Source organism: Trachypithecus francoisi, unplaced genomic scaffold (assembly GCF_009764315.1).
Source record: "Trachypithecus francoisi isolate TF-2019V2 unplaced genomic scaffold, Tfra_2.0 Lachesis_group14, whole genome shotgun sequence".
Classification (NCBI taxonomy): Eukaryota; Metazoa; Chordata; class Mammalia; order Primates; family Cercopithecidae; genus Trachypithecus; species Trachypithecus francoisi.
The window spans coordinates 62,443,665-62,466,140 of record NW_022681459.1 but is presented as its reverse complement, the minus strand read 5'-3'; the positions used below and the strand labels follow the sequence as shown (position 1 = coordinate 62,466,140).

Here is a 22,476-nt window from a genome sequence, read left to right as displayed (position 1 = left end):
GAAGTCCCCAGAGCTGTGGAGGCATCATTACATGTTTGTTTCCTGTCTGTTGCACCCAGGCACTAAAGATCTGGGGAGAGGATATCTGCAGCCATTTTCTTTAAGCTGAGCTGCTGTTGGGTGGGCGTGGACTGGGGAAGGTTCCAGTGGGAACCTTACTGTGTTTTTCTCATTTGCATATGGGATGGGGTGGGAGAGAGGGTGATGGTCACTGTGGAGGCTCGTTTCCATGGAAACAGGATGGTAGCTGCCATGTGTGATGTTGGGGGAAGTCACCAGAGATTCTCTGGCCATGGGCTGAGGTGCCTGACATGAGTCAATCATGAATCAGGAAGGACTATCTCTGTTACATGGGACGGAAACTCTGAACCTGGTTTAAGGGAGTCTACCATCTCCTCTACTGAAAAGCCAAGGGGTCTCCAGCTTCAGGGCTCGCTTGCTCTAGAATCCTGAAAGATGTCTCTAGATGGTATGTGCTCCCATCCCACAGCTCTGCTAGTCTGTGCTGACTTCCATCCCTGGATCTCTCTCGGTGGCAGGCAGCTTGGGGCTCGCAGCTCGGGGCTCAGAGCAGACTCCCTCCAGTTCAGACACACCTTTTCTTTCCCAGCAGTTCCAACCAGTACCGAAACTGAGCCTCTTTGGCTTGGATTGGCTGGCGTGGGGCACGTGCTCATCCCTAAGCCAATCACTGAGGGAGGGGTTGGCAGAGCTCCTATAGGCCAGACAGAGGTGAAGGCCCACCCCTGGCAGGATGTGTCAGCGCTGCCCCTACCACATGGCTGGGGGTGGGGAGGCTGGAAAGGGATGCTGGACAGGGAGGACCCCAGGCCAGGTCTTGTTACTCTTGGAGTTCACAAGGGCACCCTGGCTGGTGGCAACCAAGCCGTTTAGGTGGCCTACCGTGAACTATCATTAACTGACTGATCTGGGCTTACACCCATGATGGCGTTATATCCTCACAATCCCCAGAAATTAGTATTGTTAACCCCACTTTGCAGATAAGAAAATGGCGTCTCAGAAAGATTGGTAGCCTGCCTCAGGACACGCTCAGCCTTTGTGGATCAGATCTGGGATTGCTCAGGTCTGGCTGCCCCCAGGCCTCGTGCTCACCCATGACATGAAGGAGTTGTACCTTTCCAGAGGCTGAAATGTAAGCAGTTGATTTGCCTCTGAGGACTTGGAAGCCTCACTAGCCCTCAGAAAGCAGTGAGGTGAATCCCCTGAGAAGAATGTTTCCCCCAGGCTCTGGTAGAGCTGAAAGCATCTCTGCCCCACACAGAGCCCACTCTCTGGTTCCCAGCAGCCGTTCCCACCTGCATGCTGCCAAGACTACTCTGGAGTAATGGAGCTAAGTTTCACGGGAGGCAGACATCATGAGGCATATACTAAAATTATTCATTGTTTATCTGAAGCTCAGATTTAACTGGGAAGCTTCTGTTTATCTGGCAACTCTACCCAGAGATAAACCACTGGAGTAAAGTCACCTGAATGGAGGCTTGGAGAGAGAAGGTCCAGGTCTTCTGCCACTGAGGTTCCTGGAGCTGCCCTGGTTCCCACTTGCCTGGGTTCTATCTTTGCAGCCCATCCTTCAACTTTGTGGCCAACCCAGCATTCTTCCCCTAAATTCCCCTTGTACTCTGAGCTTGGCCTGAGTTGGTTTCAGAGCATCAGTCAAGTGGGCTTAATCACCTCTGTTCTTTGGCCTCATAGGTTTGTGCAAGGAACTATGGGTGTTGCTGTGGTCTGAATGTGTCTCCCATAGTTCATGTGTTGGCAACCTAATCCTAAGTGCAACAGAGTTGAGAGGTAGGACCTTTAAGAAGTGGCCAGGTCATGAGGACTCACCCCTTGTGGATGCATTAATGCCATTATTGTGGGAGTGGGATGGTTATTGTGGGAGTGGGTTCCTGATACGGATGAGTTTGGCCCCTTGCCTCTCTCACACACACTTTCTTACCCTTCTGCCATGCGATGACACAGCAAGAAAGCCCTCGCCAGATGCGGCTCCTTGATGTTGGACTTCCCAACCTCCAGAATTGTAAACCGAATTAATTTATTTTTAAAAAATAAATCATCCAGTCTTTCTACTTCTGTCACAGCAGCAAAAAACGGACTAAGACAGGTGTCTTAGTCTGTTTGGGGTGCTCTGGCAAAATACCATAAACCGGGTGGCTCATAAACAACAGAAATCTAGTTCTCACAGTTCTGGGGGTTGGGAAGTCCAAGATCAAGGTGCTGGCAGATTCGATGTCTGGTGGGGGCCACTTCCTCATAGATGAGTCTTTTCACTGAGTCCTCACTTCAGTCCTCACATGAAGGGGCTGATGAGTTTCCTTTTGCCTATTTTAAAAAGGTGCTGCCCGGTGCAGTAGCTCACGCCTGTAATCTCAGCACTTTGGGAGGCTAACGTGGGTGGATCACAAGGTCAGGAGTTCAAGACCAGCCTGGCCAAAACCCCGTCTCTACTAAAAACTACAAAAAATTAGCTGGGTGTGGTGGCAGACGCCTGTAATCCCAGCTACTCGAGAGGCTGAGACAGGAGAATTGCTTGAACCCGGTGGCAGAGGTTGCAGTGAGCCAAGATTGCACCACTGCGCTCCAGCCTGGGCGACAGAGTGAGACTCCATCTCAAAAAAAAAAAAAATTGTATATAAAATAAAATAAAAAGGTGCTCATCTCATTCTTGAGGGCTCTGCCTTCATGATCTAATCACCTCCCCAAAGGCCCTAATACCATCACCTTGGGGAATAGAATTTCAATATATGAATTTTAGGTGGATATAAATATTCAGACCATAGCAATGGGTGAAAGGACCCATAAATCTTGAGGTGCTGGCCACAGTCAAGGGTTAATGTTATTACCCCCAAATCCTCTCCGTTATTTCCTTCCTCCTCTCCCCGCTTCCCTCCCTCTCTCCACAGAACACCTACTGTGTGCTGGGTCCCCGGATATTGGCAATGGCTGGTGGTCTAGTTATCAACCAACACAAGCCTGAGTCATCACAGAGCTGCCTCCTGACAGATGATCTGTGATTTCCAGCATCTCAGCTTCCCTTCCATTAGCTACATCTTAAATCACATTTTAAGAAAGCCCCCGTGGGCCCCTTGTGAAGACTGAGGAAACACCCTATTTTTATCAGCCGCACACAGAAATCATCCCCTGGGCGGGGTATTTCCTGGAAAGATGTTAAACCTCAGTCATTTCTTGTGGCTTCTTGTCAGCTCCAAGCTTTTTTTTTTTTCTTTTTTCTTTTTCTTTTTTTCTGATCTTGTCCCTCAAATTATTTGTTTGACAAGCTTGCACAGGGAATCCACCTCTAAGTCAGAACCTGGGCTGGGCACTGGGGACCCAGCGGGGGCTCTGAGTCAGCCCCTGCTCTGAGGAACAGGGACAGGCGCCCAGAGGTGCCCTCATCGAGGATCAGTGGGACACCAGGCAGAAGAGCTCATCTCTGCCTGTGGGTGGGGTCTGGAGAGGGCCTCATGTGATTCGTGGGCGCGTGTGAACTGAGGTAACAGTTGAGGCTGCGATACAATAATAGCTCACATTTCTTGGCTGTTCCTTGAGCACTAGATCTGTATATGAACACGTTTCAGGTCAGTGACTTGCCCAAAGTCATATGGTGCACAAGCAGCAAGCTGGCATTGGAACCCAGCTCTGTACTCTGACCATCGGGTGGCACTGCCTTGGAGGATGCTGGCCCTGGTCCTAGTGCTGTGGTGGGCATTGTGCCTTCCGCCCACCTGGTCAGCAGAGGGTCATGCTCCTGAGCCGGAGACGCAGGCCTGCTCTGGCCTTGCTGGTGACTGATGCAGTGGGAGAGGGGGCAGGTCACACAGAGCTCCTGGGTCCCTTGGTACCTGACTGTGGGACATGAATCCCTTCTTTTTTGAGACGGAGTTTTGTTCTTATAGCCCAGGCTGGAGTGCAGTGGCGCAATCTCAGTTCACTGCAATCTCTGCCTCCTGAGTTCAAGCGATTTTCCTGCCTTAGCCTCTTGAGTAGCTGGGATTACATAGGCATGCGCTACCATGCCCAGCTAATTTTTTAAAATATTTTTAGTAGAGACAGGGTTTTGCCGTGTTAGCCAGGCTGGTCTTGAACTCCTGACTTCAGGCAATCCACCTGCCTCGGCCTTGCAAAGTACTGAGATTACAGGCATGAGTCACCATGCCTGGCCTGACATGGGCCCCTTCTGTCTCAGTTTCCTCATCCACAGTGGGTGCCGTAATCCAACTGAGAGAGGAGTACTGGATGGAAGTGGCATGAAGCTCGTGGCAGGTAGTGAGTGCTCAGATAACCTTTTCTAAACCAACCAGGACCCTGAGTTCCAGTTGACAGAAACAGTACAAGCAGGACCTAGAACCCAAAAGGAAGACACTGGTTCAAATAACCGGGGAGAGCAGAGGGTAGGTCAGGGATCTGGGCTCAGCTGGAGGGAGGTCCTCCAAGCATGCGGTCAGGAGCCTGTCTCTCTCTAGCTCTTGCTTCACTCTTCCTTTATGTTGGCAAGATTCTCAGGCCACCACGGAGCCACGGTGGCCTCCGCGTTTGCAGGCTGTGGCTCAGTCAGGGAGAGGACCTCTTCCCTGCAGTCCTCGCTCATGGGCTGGGCTGCCTTCGTGGTCCACCAGAGATCACATGCCTATCCTGAACCAACCATGGTGGCCCGGCTGGGGGCATGGGATCCTCTGGTGGACCAGGCCTGGGTCTCTGGACCTCTGCTAGGAGCCAGGAGCTGGGGAGGGAGGCTCTTCAAGGAATAAGGTCGAAGTAGAAGGTGCTGGGAAGAAATGATGTCCGCCCTCCCTACCCTCCTTGGCACGGTCCCTCCACCAGCCTGGCCACGCCAGAGCCCCTCTCCCCAGAAGACAGCCACCTCCTCCTGGGGAGACTTCAGGATGGAAGGTGCTCTCTTTAAAGCAACATTACTTACCTAATTAAGCGCTTAGGAGCTGGCAGGAGGTAGTGGGGAGGTTTTGTTGATTTCTTTTTTAGACTTTTAGCACTGAAGCTGCGTGATAAAGTAACTGTGTAATTAGGAATTAATTTCTCACCCCCATAAGCGATGTCTTATTTGGGGCCTGAGGGGAGTCAGCCCACAGGGCGGCCCTTCCTTACCTTCTCTTTTTGGAATGTGGGCAGGAAGTCCCAGCTGTCTTGGCTGTCACTGGGGTGGAAAGAGGAGAAGGGGAGGGAGATAGCTTCTACCATCCCAGGTGGCCTCAGCAAAAATTGAGACATGGTGCTCGTGCCTAACTCGGCACCTAGGATGAGCAGAGACTCAGGGGAGATGGACTGAGGCCAGATTACGGAGGGCCTTGAAGGTCTCTTTGTTCTGAAGGCAATGGGGAGTCACTGAGGGTTTTAAGTGGGAGTGACACAGCTAGATCTGAGTTTAGGAGATTTCTGCTGACTGAGGAAGGGACGTAAGGGAGGAAGCAGGGGGCAGGAGGGCAATTGGGAGGCTTGTGCCACTGTCGGGACAGAGGGCTGGTGATCCGGGCTAAGACAGGGAGGGTGGAACTGTCAGCAGGCTGTCCCAGGTTGGGCCGATTGGTGCATGGAGTCATTGTCAAGACAGCGAGGTTCCCGGGACAGAGACTTAAACCCACAGTTCCTCCCTCCCAAATAAGTGCTCTTCCCTCTTCCCTCCTCTCTCTCCATCTTTGTCCGGTGTCCTCCTCTCCAACCTCTTCTGCTCAGAGAAGAATGAGAACTACTCATTTCTTCACTGTGCACCTATGTTTCTTCCTCACTGAATGCATTTATACGCTGTCTCATTCCCCCAGACAGGAGATGCAACCACCGCAGAATACCCCCAAATGGTCCATGAAGTGGAGAAGTAAGAGTTAGGACCCAGTAGAAATGTTTAAGAAAATGGATTCCCTGGAAGGATCTACAGTGTCAAGATCTTTCATGCTGCTAAGAACTCAGTAACATCATATTTCCTTTTTTGACTTGGTTGCCAGGAAGCTCAGAGCTAAGATCTTGACACCAGATTCTACAGGAACGTTTTCTTGGGGGAACTTTTCACCGGGGTCTGAGGGCTGTACCTGGTGGGTTCTCAGGGGGAATTTGGGGAATGTTTGCCGCAGATGTAGACTGAAGGTGTGTTCCTGTGCTGAAGACCCACAGGGTCAGGTACAGGGTGAGGGGAAGGGGCTGGGCCAGTGTGTTGCTCCGGGTCTGTCCTATTTGGACTAGCTCAGAGTGTCTGGGAGCTTCAGATGCACTGCCAGGCAGCGGCTGCTTCCGTTCCCCTCCAAGATTGGGGCGGATGGCGGGGAGGTTGCCCAAGTCTGTAGCCAAGAGCACATGTGTCTGATCAGCCTCCTGTGGCAAAGCTGGGGTCTGGGAGGTGTTCAGACCCTAAAGTTACTAACTGGGTCATCGTGGGTCCCCCTGTGACATCCAGTCACAACTCATATCTCATTGAAGACCCCGGGGTCAGTCTTTTCCTGCCACCCCTTGTTGTAGAGAAACACAAAATGCAAGAAAACACTCTGTCGGCTGGGCACAGTGGCTCGCGCCTGTAATCCCAGCACTTTGGGAGGCCAAAGCGGGTGGATCACCTGAGATTGGGAGTTCGAGACCAGCCTGACCAACATGGAGAAACTCCATCTCTACTAAAAATACAAAATTAGCTGGGCATGGTGGTGCGTGCCTGTAATCCCAGCTACTTAGGAGGCTGAGGCAGGAGAATCACTTGAACCCGGGAGGCGGAGGTTGTGGTGAGCCGAGATAGTGCCACTGCACTCCAGCCTGGGCAACAAGAGTGAAACTCCGTCTCCAAAAAAAAAAAAAAAAGAAAAAAGAAAACACTCTGTGTCATCAAGGGGCTGAATTGTGCACGGGGGCATTCTTACCCCCCAGCCTATCCTGGAGCAGGGGCCATGGTTGATGCCCTCACTTAACTGAGAGCCAACAGTCCTAGACTGGGCGGGGAAGGTGGAGCTGGGTGGCCCTGTGGGGAACAGGAGTTAGGGACCAGCAGGGGGTCATTCCAAGGGCTCTCTCAATGAGCCAGTCATGGATGTGGCTTGCCCTGGTCCGTGGTGGAGTGGAGAGAGGCTGTGGCAGGAGAGAGTAATGGGCCCGCGCTCAAATGAGTGGAGATTGAAATGGGTTCCCATAGGTAAAGAGAACAGTGCCCGGCACCCAGTAGGGCCTCAAACAGCCTTGCTTTTCTGTCTACCCATCCATCTTGCAGGCATCTGTTTATTTTCATGGCGAGGCTTCATGGGGATGGGAACAAGTCCTCGATGAGTGCCTGCCAGAGCTGGGCAGGTGTGCCCTCTGGGCCCTGGGAAGGCAGCACATGGGTGGGTTCAGTCTGGTGTGGGCTGGGAGCCCCCACCTCCAGCTCATCCAGCAAAGCATGAACTGAGCCTGAGGGCGTTCCCAGCTCTCCCTAGGGACTGACTGTCCCCCACCCCGCCCCCCACAGGATCTGGAAAACCAAGGCAGGAGGAAGAGGGGCTGAGTCTGTGTGGGGGTGTGGCATGGTGGGGAGGGCTGGCTGGAGCTGGTCCTGGCTGCCTGTGATGGGACTCGGCAGTCCTGGGCCCCGCGGGTGCCAGCGCCTGTTTATGTGCCTGTGTGTGCCACCCCCGCAGCCCCTCCGTCACACGTGTCTCCCGGCTGCCTGGAGAGCTCTTTCTACAAAATGTGAAAATGACAGTTGGGCTCACCCACGCGCAGAATCCTCATGCAGTCCCGCTCCCTTGCTGCCCCTTCCAGGTCACCGTCGGCCCTCACCCTCTCTGCCTGGCTGCTGCCCGCCTCCCCCGCACCCCCTCCTCTCCCCGCCCCTCCCTCAACCCTCTGTTCCCTCCTCCTGCTCCTTCCCCTGCCCCCCTCCTCTCTCCCTTCTCTCTGCCAGCTCCCCCTCTCTCCTTCCTCCCTCCCCCTCAGGTCCCCAAGGTCTCTGTCTCTAGCTCTAGGTCTCTGTCTCCAGTTCTAGGTCTCTGTCACTTTTTTGGGTCACTCCCCCTCATCTGCGTTTGGGCTTGAGTAGGAGGGTGCATGTATGAGGATGTCCAAGAAGGGAGTGTGTGTGTGCAGGTGTGCAGTTGTGTGCGTATGTTTGTGTGGGTGTGTGGTTGTGTGCATGTGTGTGACTCTGTGTGTAAGTGTATGTGTGTGCAAGTGTGTGGTTGTGTGCATGTGTGTGACTCTGTGGAGGTGCGTGACTGTGTGCGGGTGTGTGGCTGTGTACGTGACTGTGTGTGTGTGTATGTGGTTGTATGCATGTGTGTGACTCTGTGTGGAGGTGTGTGACTGTGTGTGGGTGTGTCATGTGCGTGTGTGACTGTGTGGAGGTGTGTGACTGTGGGTGTGTGGTTGTGTGCGTGTGTGACTGTGGAGGTGTGTGTGTGTGCAGGTGTGTGATTGTGTGCATGTGTATGACTTTGTGTGCAGGTGTGTGACTGTGCGGGTGGTTGCATGTGTGTGACTCTGTGTGCAGGTGTGTGACCGTGCAGGTGTGTGGCTGGTGCATGTGTGTAACTGTGTGCAAGTGTGTGACCGTGTGTGTGCGTGTGTGTGTGCAGGTGTGTGCATGTGTGTGACTGGGTGTGTGGTTGTGTGCGTGTATGTGACTCTGTATGCAGGTGTGTGACCGTGCGTGTGTGCACACAGATGTGGAGGTGTGTGTGCACGCGCGCATGCAGGAGCCTGAGTCTGCGCTCCAGCGGATGGGGGGATGGATGATGGTGGCATTTCAGGGAACGGAGCTTTCACTCAATGACTCTTCAAGCAGCGGGAGGGGGTGGCGGCTTCACAACAGTCGGACAGGTTTGTGCAGCGAGTAGGAAAAGCCTTCATTTCCTACTGACAGTGGTGACATGGGTGGTGACAGGTGGAGCTGGCAGCAGCGCTGAAGTCCTGGGGTGGGAGGTGCTGGGGGAAGGGTCTGGTGATGGGGGCAGGGGGGTGATCCTGGGAATGCAGGCCAGACCCATCTCCCAGTGCCCCGAAACTGAGGTTTGCTGTGCTTCCACCATGAAGGGACGTCAGAGGTCTGCCTCTTGCGGGAGATCTGGGAAGACTTCCTGGAGGAGGCAAACTGCCTCCAAAGAGCTGCAGGGCTGGTTGAGCGTGGAAGGACTGTGGGGCATGGAGCTGTTTGGTGCAGGAGATGTTCCTTCCGCTTTCAGAGGCTGCTCTGGAAACTGGGGCTGACATGAGCCATGGGCCAGGAGGATGGGCCTGAAGGGCAGGAGCCACCTGGCACAGTGCTAGGCACACAGCAGGGGCCCAACGTCTGTGCTCCCTTCACGCCCTGAGCCCCTGCCCACATCTGTCACCAGCGCCATTTACAGAGGGAGAGACAAGGGCCACAGAAGCAACCCCAGGCCACACGTTGGCTGGATGTAGCTGGAGATCCGACCGCTGTCTTTACTTGCCCTGTCTGGGCAGCTGTGTGCAGGTGGCTGGAGAATGCTGTGGCCCGGGCCCTGACCCCAGCTGGCCTCCAGCACCATCTCTCACTCTTTCCCCTTTCTCTGCAGGATGGTCGAGTACTCCCTGGACCTTCAGAACATCAACCTGTCGGCCATCCGCACTGTACGCGTCCTGAGGCCCCTCAAAGCCATCAACCGCGTGCCCAGTGAGTCAGCCCCGCTCTGTCCACACATTCCTGGCTGATCCATCCCTGGCCAACCCATCTCTGGCCTGCCTAGGCAGTGCCCATCCCCCACCCTGCTTCATTCACTAGGAGAAGACTGACCAGGGCCTGGGTGGGCACAGGGATCCTGCGGTGTCTGGACAGATGTGCCCTGCTCCCATGGAGCTCATGGACCTGAAGATACTGGCAGGTGGCCCCGATGCCTCTGAGTCCCGGGAGAGCCTGGAGAGCATGCTGGGGAGTCTGGCTTTTCAGGAACAAAGGGTTTATGGGGGAGTAGTCTTCATAGGATGTCAAGGTGAGCACCCGTAGGAAAAGAAGCTGCTTAGTTTGAAGGAGGACATCATAGAGCATTTCACTGGGGCAGTGAAACCTGACTCCCTCACTTATGCTGACTGACTTAGAACTTGAGCTCTGTCATTCACCCACCACAGATCCATGTACCTACTCACCCATATGCCTAGTCACCTGTTCATCCATCCACCTGTCCACCTATCCACCTGTCCATCCATCCATCCATCCACCCACCCACCCATCTGTCTACCCACCCATCTGTCCATCCATCTGTCCACCCATCCACATGTCTATCCACCCATCCATCCATCCATCCACCCACCCACCCACCCTCCATCCGTCCCTCATCCATCCACCTGTCCATCCATCTACCTGTCCACCCATCCACCTGTCCATCCATCCACCCATCACCCATCCATCCATCCACCCACCCACCCATCCACCCACTCATCCATCCATCAACTCATCCATCCATTCACCCACCTGTCCATCCATCTACCTGTCCACCCATCCACCTGTCCATCCGTCCATCCATCTGCTCATCCTTCTAGCCATCTTTCCATTTGTCCATTCATCCATCTGTACCGTCAGCCAGACATCCACCTGTCCATCCATTCATCCACCCATCCACCTGTCCATCCATCCATTTACCCACCCACCTAGTATTAAGAGAGGTTATCTTGCAACCATAAGCCCTGACATCTGCCCAGCCTTACAGAATTTTCATGTCCATGACCTGTTTTGAGCCTTACAGGCACTCTGAGGGAGGTGAGCTGTTCCCATTTTACAGATGAAAAAACTAAGACTTGGAGACGAGGTTACCTGCCCAGGGATGTACTGCCAGTGAGTAGCAAAGGCTGGAACCAGTTAGGTCTTCTGACTCCTTACTGCTCTCTTTTAGGGATGGGGTGGAGATTGGGGAAGGAGAGGATGAGGGCCCTACCTGCCTTCCCGGGTTTGGGGTTTTTTTTTTTTTTTTTGAGACGGAGTCTAGCTCTGTCGCCCAGGCTGGAGTCCAGTGGCATGATCTCGGCTCACTGAAACCTCCACCTCCTGGGTTCAAGCAATTCTCCTCCTGTCTCACCCTCTCGAGTAGCTGGGACTACAGGCACGTGCCACCAACCCTGGCTAATTTTTGTATTTTTAGTAGAAATGGGGTTTCACCATATTGGTCAGGCTGGTCTTGAACTCCTAACCTCAGGTGATCCACCCACGTTGGCTTCCCAAAGTGCTGGGATTACAGGCGTGAGCCACCGCGCCTGGCTGCATGGGGCTTTTATAGGCATCTACCCACTTCCTGTGGTCCAGGAACTTGACATCTGATGGCTCAACAACCTGTGGGAGGCTCAGAGAAGTAAAAAGTGGCTCACATAAAGTCAAACAGCAATTCAGCAGCAGGGCTGGAATCTGAACAGAGTTCTGTCTGTCCTCAGCCCAGCTTATTTCCTGGCTCTGTCTGACCCCTTGCTTCTCTTCCCTGCCTAAGCTTCTGTTTCCCCATCTGCCAAACAGTACAGGTCTCCTGGCACCTGCTCCTCCTCCACAGACAGTACTAGCCCCATTTCCCTAATTCCTAGCCCTGGGGCCTTGGGGCTCTGTCATCCACCCCACCCAGCCAACCTCTGTGGTCCATCAATCCTGAGTGCCCTGTGGGGCTGGCCTGACCCTGGGCTTGCAGAATGCATCGGTCAGTCTGGGCGTGCCTGGCGGGGCAGGAGAGGCCACATGCTTCAGGATATCTGTGGAGCAAGGTGACCAGGAGGGTGGCAGAGCTGTCTGAGCCTGGAGGGTGGCCCAATCCTGCTTTGTTCTGAGAGGGACTGGCTTGGGTTGGGTAGGGCACAGAGGGGGCCCTGGGGGCTGGGGTCTCAAGGTCACAATATGATAGGAAACGCTGGGGGTCCTGAGTGCTACTGTGAGGGTCCTTGGGAAGGGTTGGGAGGCGAGGTAGGGCGAGTGAGTAGTGGGAACCAAAGCTGTGCGGTAGTGGGAAGGGCAGTTCAGCTCTACCAGTCCGGCCCCTTCCCACTGCCCTGGGGAGACCCCCTTGGGGGCGGGGAGGTGACATGCGGAGAGACCATTTTAGGGCCAGCTTCTCTCTGTCTTTCTCATCCCCTCCAATCCCAGAGGGCTTCTTGAAGATCACCGAGTTCAAAACCATCTTTCCCACATTTAACAAATGAGGAAACTGAGGCCCAGAGAGGGTCGTGGCCAGTCCAGGGTCACACAGCAATCCAGTGTGACCAAACAGCAGTTCAGGAAGGACCCAACCAAACCAGCACACCTTCCCCAACAGTGTGTGATTTTCTCCCACGTGCCCCGCCTGCCTTTACTGGGAAATGAGCCAAAAGGTGGCCTCCGTATACTCGGCACCCAGAACTCTGGCTGGCGAACAGAAGGTGCTCCAAAGAGACGTGTGAAATGGACACAGTCAGCAGGTCTACTGAGCTGTGTGCTGTGCCAGGACCACAGAGCTGTACATGCTCCTGTGCCAGGCATGAGGAGGCAGGGAGAATGGGGCTGGTGTCAGGAGGCCTCCCGGAGAAGGGGATGTTTGAGCTGAGACCCAGGGGAGGATGGGGATTGAGTGGGTGGAGGGGGAGGGCTGGGTGGCAGTGGCGTGGAGGTCAGGGAGTGCAAAGGGCTTGGGGAGGGAGCTGCGGGAGCTGGGGGTTGCGGGCTGGGTGGACCAAGGGGTGGGGCATGAGGCTGGAGAGGACAGGGCCTGGGCATGGACCATGTGCCTGAGGGCAGTGGGAGCGTGGGAAGAGGTTAGCAAGTGGTTGCTTTAGAAACACCCCTGACCAGAGTGCGGGCAGGCAGTGGGGGTGAGCTGGACAAGGGACTGCTCCTGGAACAGGTGTGAGCTAATGACCGGTACTGGGCAGGGCAGGCAGGAGGCAGAGCAGCAAATGGATGGGAGAGGTACTGCTGAGCCCAGTCTAGATCCTCCTTGAGTGTCTGGTGTGGGCAGCTGGGTGGGCGGGAGGGACCTTGGCTTTCAGGGGGCAGCACAGGGGGCCATGTCGCTCCTGGGTCCCACCCACAGTGCTACCTGTTTCTGTCCTGGGGAGGGCAGGGGATGCCCTCAGCAGGCAGCTGCCATGGGGCCACGGTCACACTCCAGGTCACGGAGCCCACAGGCACAGTCACATTTTAGAGGTGTGTGTGCACATTGCAGGGGGTCGCACACGAGGGATGTTTGTGTGTGATCTTGATCTGAACCTCCTGTCAGGTCTAGGATCTGCCCAGCAGGGGACAGCACACTGTGCTGGGACCGCTGAGGCTGGAGGCGGGTTCAGGGGCATGGGATGGGACACGGGGCAGAGGCCTCGCTCTTGCCAGGTGGGCTTCTCTACATCTGTGTGAGGGTGTGTGTGGGTGTGAGGGTGTGTCCACCAGAGAACATGTGTGAGGACATGCGTGTGCACAAGTATGTATGTTCAAGGAAGGGTGTGCACAGGTATGTGCCTTTGAGGTGTGTGGGCACATGTAAGTACATGGGAGAGTGTGTTTGCATCTGACAGTGTGTGCATCTGAGGATGTGTGTGCACATGTGAGCAAATGTGAAGGCCTGCACACGTGAATGGGCACATGTGAGAGTGTGTACATGTGAGAGTGTGTGCCTGTGAAGGTGTGTGTGCTGTGAGGGTGTGTGCTGTGTGTCTGCCTGTGAGGGTGTGTGTGTATGCCTATGAATATGTTCATGCCTGAGCATGTGTGTGCTTGTGTGTGTGTGCTGGGGGTGTGTGCCTGTGAAGGGGTGTGTGCCTGTTTGTGTGTGCCTGTGTGTGTGTGTGTATGTGTGCTGCGAGGGGATATGCCTGTGAGCGGTGTGTGACTGTGAGGGTGTGTGTGGTATGAAAGTGTGTGCCTGTGAACATGTAAGTGTCTATGAGCCTGTGTGTGCCTGTGGGGGTGTGTGTCCGTGAATGTGTGTGCTTGTGAGGGTGTGTATGTCTGTGAAAGGGTATGTGTCAAGAGTGTGTGTGCCTTTGAGCATGTGTGCATCCATTGCCTGTGAGGGTGTGTGTGACGTGTGTGTGTGTGCCTGTGAGGGTGTGTGTGTGCCTGTGAGGGTGTGTGTGTGAAGTGTGTGTGTGCCTGTGAGGGTGTGTGTGTGCCTGTGAGGGTGTGTGTGTGAAGTGTGTGTGTGCCTGTGAGGGTGTGTGTGCCTGTGAGGGTGTGTGTGTGAAGTGTGTGTGTGCGCCTGTGAGGGTGTGTGTGTGCCTGTGAGGGTGTGTGTGTGAAGTGTGTGTGTGTGCCTGTGAGGGTGTGTGTGTGCCTGTGAGGGTGTGTGCCTGTAAGGGTGTGTGTGTGAAGTGTGTGTGTGTGCCTGTGAGGGTGTGTGTGCCTGTGAGGGTGTGTGTGTGCCTGTGAGGGTGTGTGTGCCTGTGAGGGTGTGTGTGTGCCTATGAGGGTGTGTGTGTGAAGTGTGTGTGTGCCTGTGAGGGTGTGTGTGTGAAGTGTGTGTGTGCCTGTGAGGGTGTGTGTGCCTGTGAGGGTGTGTGTGTGAAGTGTGTGTGTGCCTGTGAGGGTGTGTGTGTGAAGTGTGTGTGTGCCTGTGAGGGTGTGTGTGTGCCTGTGAGGGTGTGTGTGTGAAGTGTGTGTGTGCCTGTGAGGGTGTGTGTGTGCCTGTGAGGGTGTGTGTGTGAAGTGTGTGTGTGCCTGTGAGGGTGTGTGTGTGCCTGTGAGGGTGAGTGTGTGAAAAGTGTGTGTGCCTGTGTGTTTGTGAGGGTGAGTGTGTGAAGAGTGTGTGTGCGCCCGTGTGTGTAGACAGCATGTGTGTGTGTCTGTGAAAGTGTGTGTGAAGAGCGTGTGTGTGCCTGTGGGTGCCTGCGAGGGTGTGTTTGTGAGTGCGTGTGTGTGTGAAGAGTGTGTGTGTCTGTGAGGGTGTGTGTATGAAGAGCATGTGTTTGCCTGTGTGTGTAGGGAGCGGGTGTGTGTCTGAAGAGTGTGTGTGTGCGCGCGCCTGTGAGGGTGTATGTGTGTGAAGTGTGTGTGTGTGTCTGTGTGTGTAGAGAGCATGTGTGTCCCTGTGAGGGTGCATGTGTGTGAAGAGCGTGTGTGTGCCTTGCACATGTGTGTGGGCCCCTGTGCCTCTCCCTCTCGGTCCTCTTTGCTCCTCCTGGTTCCTCTCCCGCTGTGTGGGGAGTTCATTAAGCTGCTCCCCGGAGGTGGAGGACACTCCTGGTCCCCAGCACCAGCCTGCCCGGCCTCTGGGGAAGGCAGGGATTGACCCTGTGCCCAACATCCCCGTGCGCTCCAATAACAGAGGGAGCCCCGAGTGGGCTCCGAGCCTTTCCTCAGGGTCTCCTCCTGCTAGTGGCCACCACTAGCAGGAGCAAGGAGCGCCAAGTTGGGGGAGTGTCTGCTTCCGGCCGCTGAACCTGATTCCGCCTCTCAGCCACAGCCTGAAAAGTCTCCCAGAACCAGCACTGGGGAGTTACTGGGAGCGCTGGCCCTCCAGCACCTGGTGTTCCCCTGGAAGGGCCCTGCGATCCTCACAGGCCATTGATTCTACAGGAGCCCCAGGCTGTTGGAGCACGTGGGGCTGAAAGTCCGTTGGTCTAATCCTCATTTCACGGACACACAGCTTTGTCCTTAGGTGCTGGCTTCTCTGCCCAGAGCCACCAGGGAGTGAGTGACTTGAGGTGGGGAAGGGGTGGATCGGGCTCTTAGAAGTGCTTCCTGGAGAGATTTCATAGATCGCCTATTTTATTATTTTCTTTTCTTTTTGAATATGATTTTCCTGCGGACATTCCTCCTACTTATGGTTTGAGCTGCTTCTGCCCTGGGATACATACTTTTTTTTTTTTTTTGAGATGGCATCTAGCTCTGTCACCCAGGCTGGAGTGCAGTGGTGCGATCTTGGCTCACTGCAACCTCCGCCTCCCGGTTCAAGAGATTCTCCTGCCTCAGTCTCCCAAGTAGCCAGGATTACAGGTGCTCACCACCACATCCAGCTATTTTCGTATTTTTAGTAGAGACGGGGTTTCACTGTGTTGGCCAGGCTGGTCTCTAGCCCCTGACCTTGTGATCTACCCATCTTGGCCTCCCAAAGTGCTGGGATTACAAGCATGAGCCGCCATGCCGCCGAGACACAGTCTTTTCAACAGTAGCCCGTAGCTTTCAGTCTCGTCACTAGAGGGCAAGCTAGAGAGCTGGTGATGGGCACAGTCGAGCGATGGGTTATTAATTACAAAGCCGTGAGGAGTGGGCTGGTTGCCTGCAGTTTAAAAATACAGCGAAGTCTGCAAAGCTCCAGCACGAACAACCAGGAAGATGCAAGTGTGGGGTCAGGGAATAAAAGTTCTGGTCTTAGCTCTGCCATGTTGCCTGCTGTGTGACCTGAGAAGTCCCTTGGCATCTCTGGGCCTCAGTTTCCCTACTTGTACAAACAAAGCAGGAGGAGAAACTGGATCAGAAGTGTGGCTCTTAACTTTGTCCAGGATGAGCAGGGGACATGGACATCATGGTGCTACTTACAGAATCGTATAAAATACATGTTTCTCCACTCCACCCCTGCAGGTCCTCAGGGCCACTCAGCCTCTGATGGATAAAGAGAAGAAGACAGCAGAGAGGTGGTTGGGGAGGGAGGAAAGAAGGGCCAAATTATGAGTTGGGAGGCTGGGTTCTGGTTCCTTGCTTGTGACCTTTCCCAAGTCACCGCCTCTCTCTGGGCCTTGGCAAGATGGGGCTGAATGATCTCTAAATGTGTCCCCCGCCCCAGCCCCCTCAGCCGATACATCTCTCAAGGCACTGCCTTGCTTTCCTAAGCACACTGCCTGAGCCATCTGCATATGAAAAGTGCTGTTTTCTCCAGTAAGTAAGTTTTCTCCAGGGCAGTCACTGCCAAGGCCTGGCCAGGGGAGGTGACACCTCCCCTGACCCAGGCTGTGGAGCAGGGGCAAGGCAGACCCTGGGGAGCTCAGGGGCAGTCCTGAGCCCGAGCTCACAGTCCCTGACAGTGCTGTGGGGAAAGTTGCTGTCCTCTCACCTGCACCACCAGCTGGAGGTTTGCTCTGTGCTGTCAGGCCAGGTTCTGGTCCCAGGGCCTCCACCCACTGGTTGTGGGACCCTGAGTAAGCCACGTGCCTCTCTGTGCCTCTATTTCCCCAGCTCTCCAGAGAAGTTAATAATACCGATGTCCATCTGGTTTGGAAGGCTGAAATGCCACTGTGGGTGTAGAGAGCTGCGTGCACAGCCTCGTGTCCCTACGCAATCCCCAGGTGCTGCTGCTAGATAAGGTGCTGGGAGCAGTGAGGGTGGACGTAGGGCGTCAGGGACGTCTTCTCAGGGGCTGGTTTTGGAAGACACTCATCAGCTAAGGGTTGGGGAGGGTGTGCCTGGCAGACAGATTGACATGTGCAAAGGTGGAATGGAGGTGTCATCCTGGGCTGGGCATCCTGTGGGTGGGCAGGGGACTGCGTGGCAGGAAAAGGAGAGGGTTGTTCACATCTTCTAGGGAATTAATTATAACCATAAGTGGCTAAAGTTTTTTTTTTTTTTTTTTTTTTTTTGAGACAGAGTCTTGCTTTGTCAGCAGGCTGGAGTGCAGTGGTGTGATCTAGGTTCACTGCAACCTCCACCTCCTGGGTTCAAGCGATTCTCCTGCCTCAGCCTCCTGAGTAGCTGGGACTACAGGTGCCCGCTGCCACACCCAGCTAATTTTTGTACTTTTAGTAGAGACGGGTTTCACCATGTTGGCCAGGATGGTCTTGATCTCTGGACCTCCAGATCCACCCGATAAGTGGCTAAAGTTTATCAAGTGCTCGCGACAAGCCCATCACAGTGCTTTACATGGGCAGTGTCATTTCATCTTCACTACAGCCCTAGGAAGTCAGTGGCATTGTGACACCCACTTTCTCGATGGGGAAGCAGGCAGAGGGGTTGACTAGTCTGCTCGAGACCACACAGCTGGCTGGGGACAGAGCTAGGGTTTGAACCTGATCCTACAGCTTTTCACTGTGTTTCAGTACCTCCTTTCTGTTCTTCTAGCGTGTAGGCGCCAGACACCCACCCTGTCCCCACTGTCTGCAGGACATCAGGAAACGCCCCTGCCCAGCTCCAGGGTCAAAGGAGAGAGGTCCTGTGGGCTGCAGTCATGCCTCGAGGCCCTCTCTCCTCCCATCTCCCCGCTCAGCCTGGTCTGCTCCAGACCTCTGATGCCTTTCACTGTCGGGGTACACAGGTCTCATGGTGCTGAGCCCCTTTCAGGCTGAAGCCACGAGGCAGGGCAGGAGGCAGGATGGCACTGTGGTTAGTGCACAGCAGGCCCCTGCCCTTGCACCCCAGGCCCAGCCCTTTCCTGCCCAGGTGCCTGCCCAACCAGGGACATGGTCAGGCCAACCGTGCTAAGGAGGGGTGAGGAAGGCCTCAGGATTCCTTCTTGGAAGGGCCTTGGGAGCCATTTGTTGGACAGGTCTGAGAGATGCACCTTGAAATAGTTGGCATGGAAGTGTCGGCATTTTCACTTGGAGCGCGTGTTTACTTGGGGACTGGGGAGAGCAGAAGGAAGGCTACTGGGCTATCAGTCCCCACCAGGTCGCACCTTGGACTTCAGGGCTGTCTGTTCTAGGCACCCATAAGGCGCTCCCACTTTGTCCTGAGGGAGAAAGGCCTGGTAGCCCCCGTGGGGAAGGAAGAGAGGGAAGGAGGGAGAGAAATGGGGAGATGAAATGAGGGGGGCCAATTCCCCAGGAGTGCTCCCTTCCCGGAAGAGATGGGGCTGGGTGGGTGGGAGAACATCTGGCCAGAGCATCTGGCGAGCGCTGGATTTGGCAACAGGAAAGAGCAGCCTGGACGGTGCAGGGAGAAGTGCTTGGGGGTGGGGCAGGGCGAAGGCAGCCTCTCCCTCTCCCCCATCTCAGAGTTCTGCGTTCTGTTCTACAAATCTGGAGGGAGGGAGTGTCCTGGACAGGACACCGGACCAAAGTCCTGGCCACTGTGGATTCACTGACTCGTGGATTGCTTCCATCATTCATCCAAAGCAAAATCCACCTGGGGTCTTCTGGGAGCGACCCTGGCCAACTGTGGGGCCAAGATCAGGCACAGCCCCTTCCCCAAAGGCTGACAGCTGCAGGCCAGTGGGATGCCTGCTCTGATGGGGGCAGGGACCGATGGGAAAGGGCACCTACCTGGACTAGGAGTACCTGGACTAGGAGTACCTGGACTAGGAGTACCTGGACTAGGAGGAGGCTTCCCAGAGGAAGGGGTGGCGGGACATTTGAAGGATGCCTAGGAGTGGTTTGGGGCACAGCGGATGGGGGGACCTGCAGTGAGACAGCTGGGCCAGCCCCCGAGGGTGTGAGCACTACCAGCTCTGGGAGGGACCCGAGGCCTCTCCTGGGATGGGGGAAGTGTGCTGCTGGTTGGCTGAGGTTGGTTTCCTTTCTCAGCAGTGGGCACCAAGGCCCTCCACCAGCCCACAGGCCCCTCCCTGGCTGGGCCTTGGGCCGGCAGCTGTGACCCCGGCAACCTGGCCGTCTGCTGCCTGGCCAGGCCTCCCGGTGCCCACTGTGCCCCTGATTAGTTGGCACTGGCAATGGCAGGAGCAGAGACGGCCTCTCCCAGCCCCCCAGCCCCTTTACTGACCCACCAGTCCAGGGAGAGTGGCCCCCAGTGGCCAGGCCACCGCCTCGGCTACCCTCGTCCCGACTCCACTCTTCGGGGCCACAGGCTGTGCCCTGGCAGAGGCTGGCACACGTCTGGCGATTTCTACTGGAGCTGGCCTGGCAGAGTGGCTGAACCGATCTGGGCTGACAGCCCCCCTCTGCCAAGAACACCCCAAACCTCCAGGGGTGAGGCCTGTCAGGAAGTGCTTCCTGTTCTTCCTGCCACCTCCTCTCAGGTGTCCCCACTGCCACCAAGGGGCTACCTCTGCCTGGCTGCTGCCCAGGTTCTCTCAAGCAGAGGCTCTAGTCTAGGGGCTCCCAAAAAGGGCGAGCCGTTCCATCCACCTGCCTGCTGCCATCTGCCGCCACCAAGCCCCCAGCTTTCAGTGCTGTCTGGAGACTGTCCTCACCCTGGTGCTCCACATGACGCTCCCGGGCCAGACCCCTCCCCTGAACTCCAGACCCCAAGAGCTAGCAAAGCGACTCCATGGGGATGTACTCCAGCCACCCCAAGCTCCACATCTCCAGATGGAGCCCTGCCCCCGCTGAAGGCTGCTCTGTGGCTCCAGGCCCCAAACCTTGGAGTTGTCCCCAACTGCCCTCTTCCTCCTGCATCCACATCCCATCCCTCGGCTTGGCCTCCAGAATACCTCCAGAACCCACCACATTCCCCACTCCATTGCCATCATTATCTGGGCTCAGCCCCGCCACCTTCCGGTTTATCACAATGACGAGTGTACGACCGCCAGGCAGGGCCAGGCAGGACGGAGAGAAGCAGGGGGACAGAAGGCCCAATCATCAGGCTGTGAGGGTTGTGGGGAGGTCTCAGTGTCTGGCCTGGGCCATCTCAACAATGAGGGCACAGAGCAGGGAGCCACAGCTCTCCTGGGCCCCACCCTCAGCACTCCCATTTCTGTCCCAGGCGAGGCCCCCGGGAGGCAGTGACCACACAGCTGTGGAGCCCACAGGCCCGGCCCCCTTTCAGAGATGTGTGTGCCATTTGGGGCGCTGTCCACAGGGGCGTCTGCACGAGATCCTGCAGACTGTGCCGTTGGTGCTCTCCCGCCTCTGCCCTGGCCCCGTGCGATCCATTCTCTGCCCAGCAGCCTGGCAATGCGCTCACCCCTTCCCGAGATCACGTCTCCCTTCTGCCCATACCCTTACAGTGGCTCCTGTGATACCTCTGGAGAAGCTCAAGTCTTCCAGCCCCCTGGCCCTGTCTCCTCCCCAGCCTCATCCCTGCTCGGCTTCCCCGCAGCCGCATGATCTCCTTGCTGTGGCTGTGGCTGTGCTTGACTGCCTCCCGCCTCCAGGCCTTTGTCCAGGCTGCCTCCGACTTGAGGGCTGTCCCCCAGACAGCGACAGCCCCTCAGCTGACTCTGCCACCCCCTCCCCGTCTCTGCTCAGCATCGTCCTGCCTTTCCTGTCCCCCCATTTAATGTTCACCTGACCCCAGGCCAAACCCCAACCTTTTTCCCCTTCTTTTTGTTTTCATAGCACTTTTCACCCAACGAATGAGGACGTGTCCTTATGTGTCACTCGTGGTTTATTGCCTGTTTTTCCCTTCCCTACCTGGGATGTGAGCCTCATGAGGACAGGGAACTTTGTTTTGTTTTTTTTTAAACTCATGTATCCCCAGAGCCTAGCACAGTGCCTGGCATGTAGCCAGCCCTCATTCAGTTCTTGCTGAGTGGCTCCATTCACTCGCCCATCACACCTTTACTCATTCAAGCTGTCGGCCTTCAGGGGGCTGCTTTGTGCCAGGTCCTGGTCTGGATGGGAGAACACAGAGCAGCCACCTTGGCCTTGGGTGCAGAGCATGCCTGATTTCCAGCGGGAAGGAGGAGGCAGAGCCGATAACTGGCACAGGCTACGATGGAGGACGGGTGGGCAGTGGCAACTCATGGCAGGGGCACCATATGAAGTGACTGCTCAGCTGAGATCCCCAAAAAGGAGGCGAGAGATGGCCCTCCAAGCATGTGCAAGGGCAGGGAGGCAACCCCGAAAGTGGGCTTTCCAGGACTGGAAGTGGGTCTGTCTGGCTGGGTGCAGCGCAGCGGTCCCGGGATCCTATGGCAGGGTGGAGGAGGCGTTGTGGGCGGGGGCAGAGTGTGTGCCAGGGTGGGGAGTGGGGATGCTGGGAGCTGCCAGTCTGGCTGGTACCTTCAGGTGTGGTAGGGAGGATGGAAGGAGGTGGGGCCAGACTCGGGAGGAGTCTGTGAGCCGGGGCCAGGAACGTGGGGGTAAGGATTTGTGCTTTCCCATGGGGCGTATGGGCTGTTGGAGGCTGCTGACTTGAGGGAATCTTCCATCAGCAGTGTCCTGGCCCCTTGGTATTCCTGAAGGGCTGGCTGGACAGGAGCCACTGTCCCCTCTGTAGATGGGGCCACTGGGGCCCAGAGAAGGCAAGCTTTGCCTCAAGGCCACCCTGCTGGGACTGGGACCCAGATGTCCTGTCCTGGGCCTGTGCTCTGGGCGCTCACTGGGCTGGGGGGCTGCATCAGGTGTCCTGAGGACTCCAGGGTCCTCTTCCCCTTTTTAGCTGGGGAGCCAAGGCCCTCGATTACACTCGTGGGGCTGCCTGTAGCCTATTCCCATCATGGCCCATCTGGCTCTTGCTCCAGGCAGAAGGCTTGAAAAGGTGCACTAAGAACACAGAACCAGGCCGGGCGCGGTGGTTCACGCCTGTAATCCCAGCACTTTGGGAGGCTGAGGCGGGCGGATCACAAGGTCAGGAGATGGAGACCATCCTGACTAACACGGTGAAACCCCGTCTCTACTAAAAATACAAAAAATTAGCTGGGCGTGGTGGTGCGTGCCTGTAGTCCCAGCTACTCGGAGGCTGAGGCCAGAGAATGGCGTGAACCCGGGAGGCGGAGCTTGCAGTGAGCCAAGATCGCACCACTGCACTCCAGCCTGGGCGACAAAGTG

At 55.9% G+C, this 22,476-nt stretch overlaps 1 protein-coding gene across 2 annotated transcripts in view; it reads left to right on the top strand.

Moving 5' to 3' along the window:
* CACNA1I (calcium voltage-gated channel subunit alpha1 I) overlaps positions 1-22,476 on the top strand; it is a 134,972-nt gene that overhangs the window by 53,076 nt on the left and 59,420 nt on the right. For both annotated transcript variants that reach the window (XM_033233891.1, XM_033233890.1), the window contains exon 5: positions 9,519-9,616. In XM_033233891.1, the coding sequence (XP_033089782.1) occupies positions 9,519-9,616 (98 nt within the window). The remainder of the gene's footprint in view (positions 1-9,518; positions 9,617-22,476) is intronic.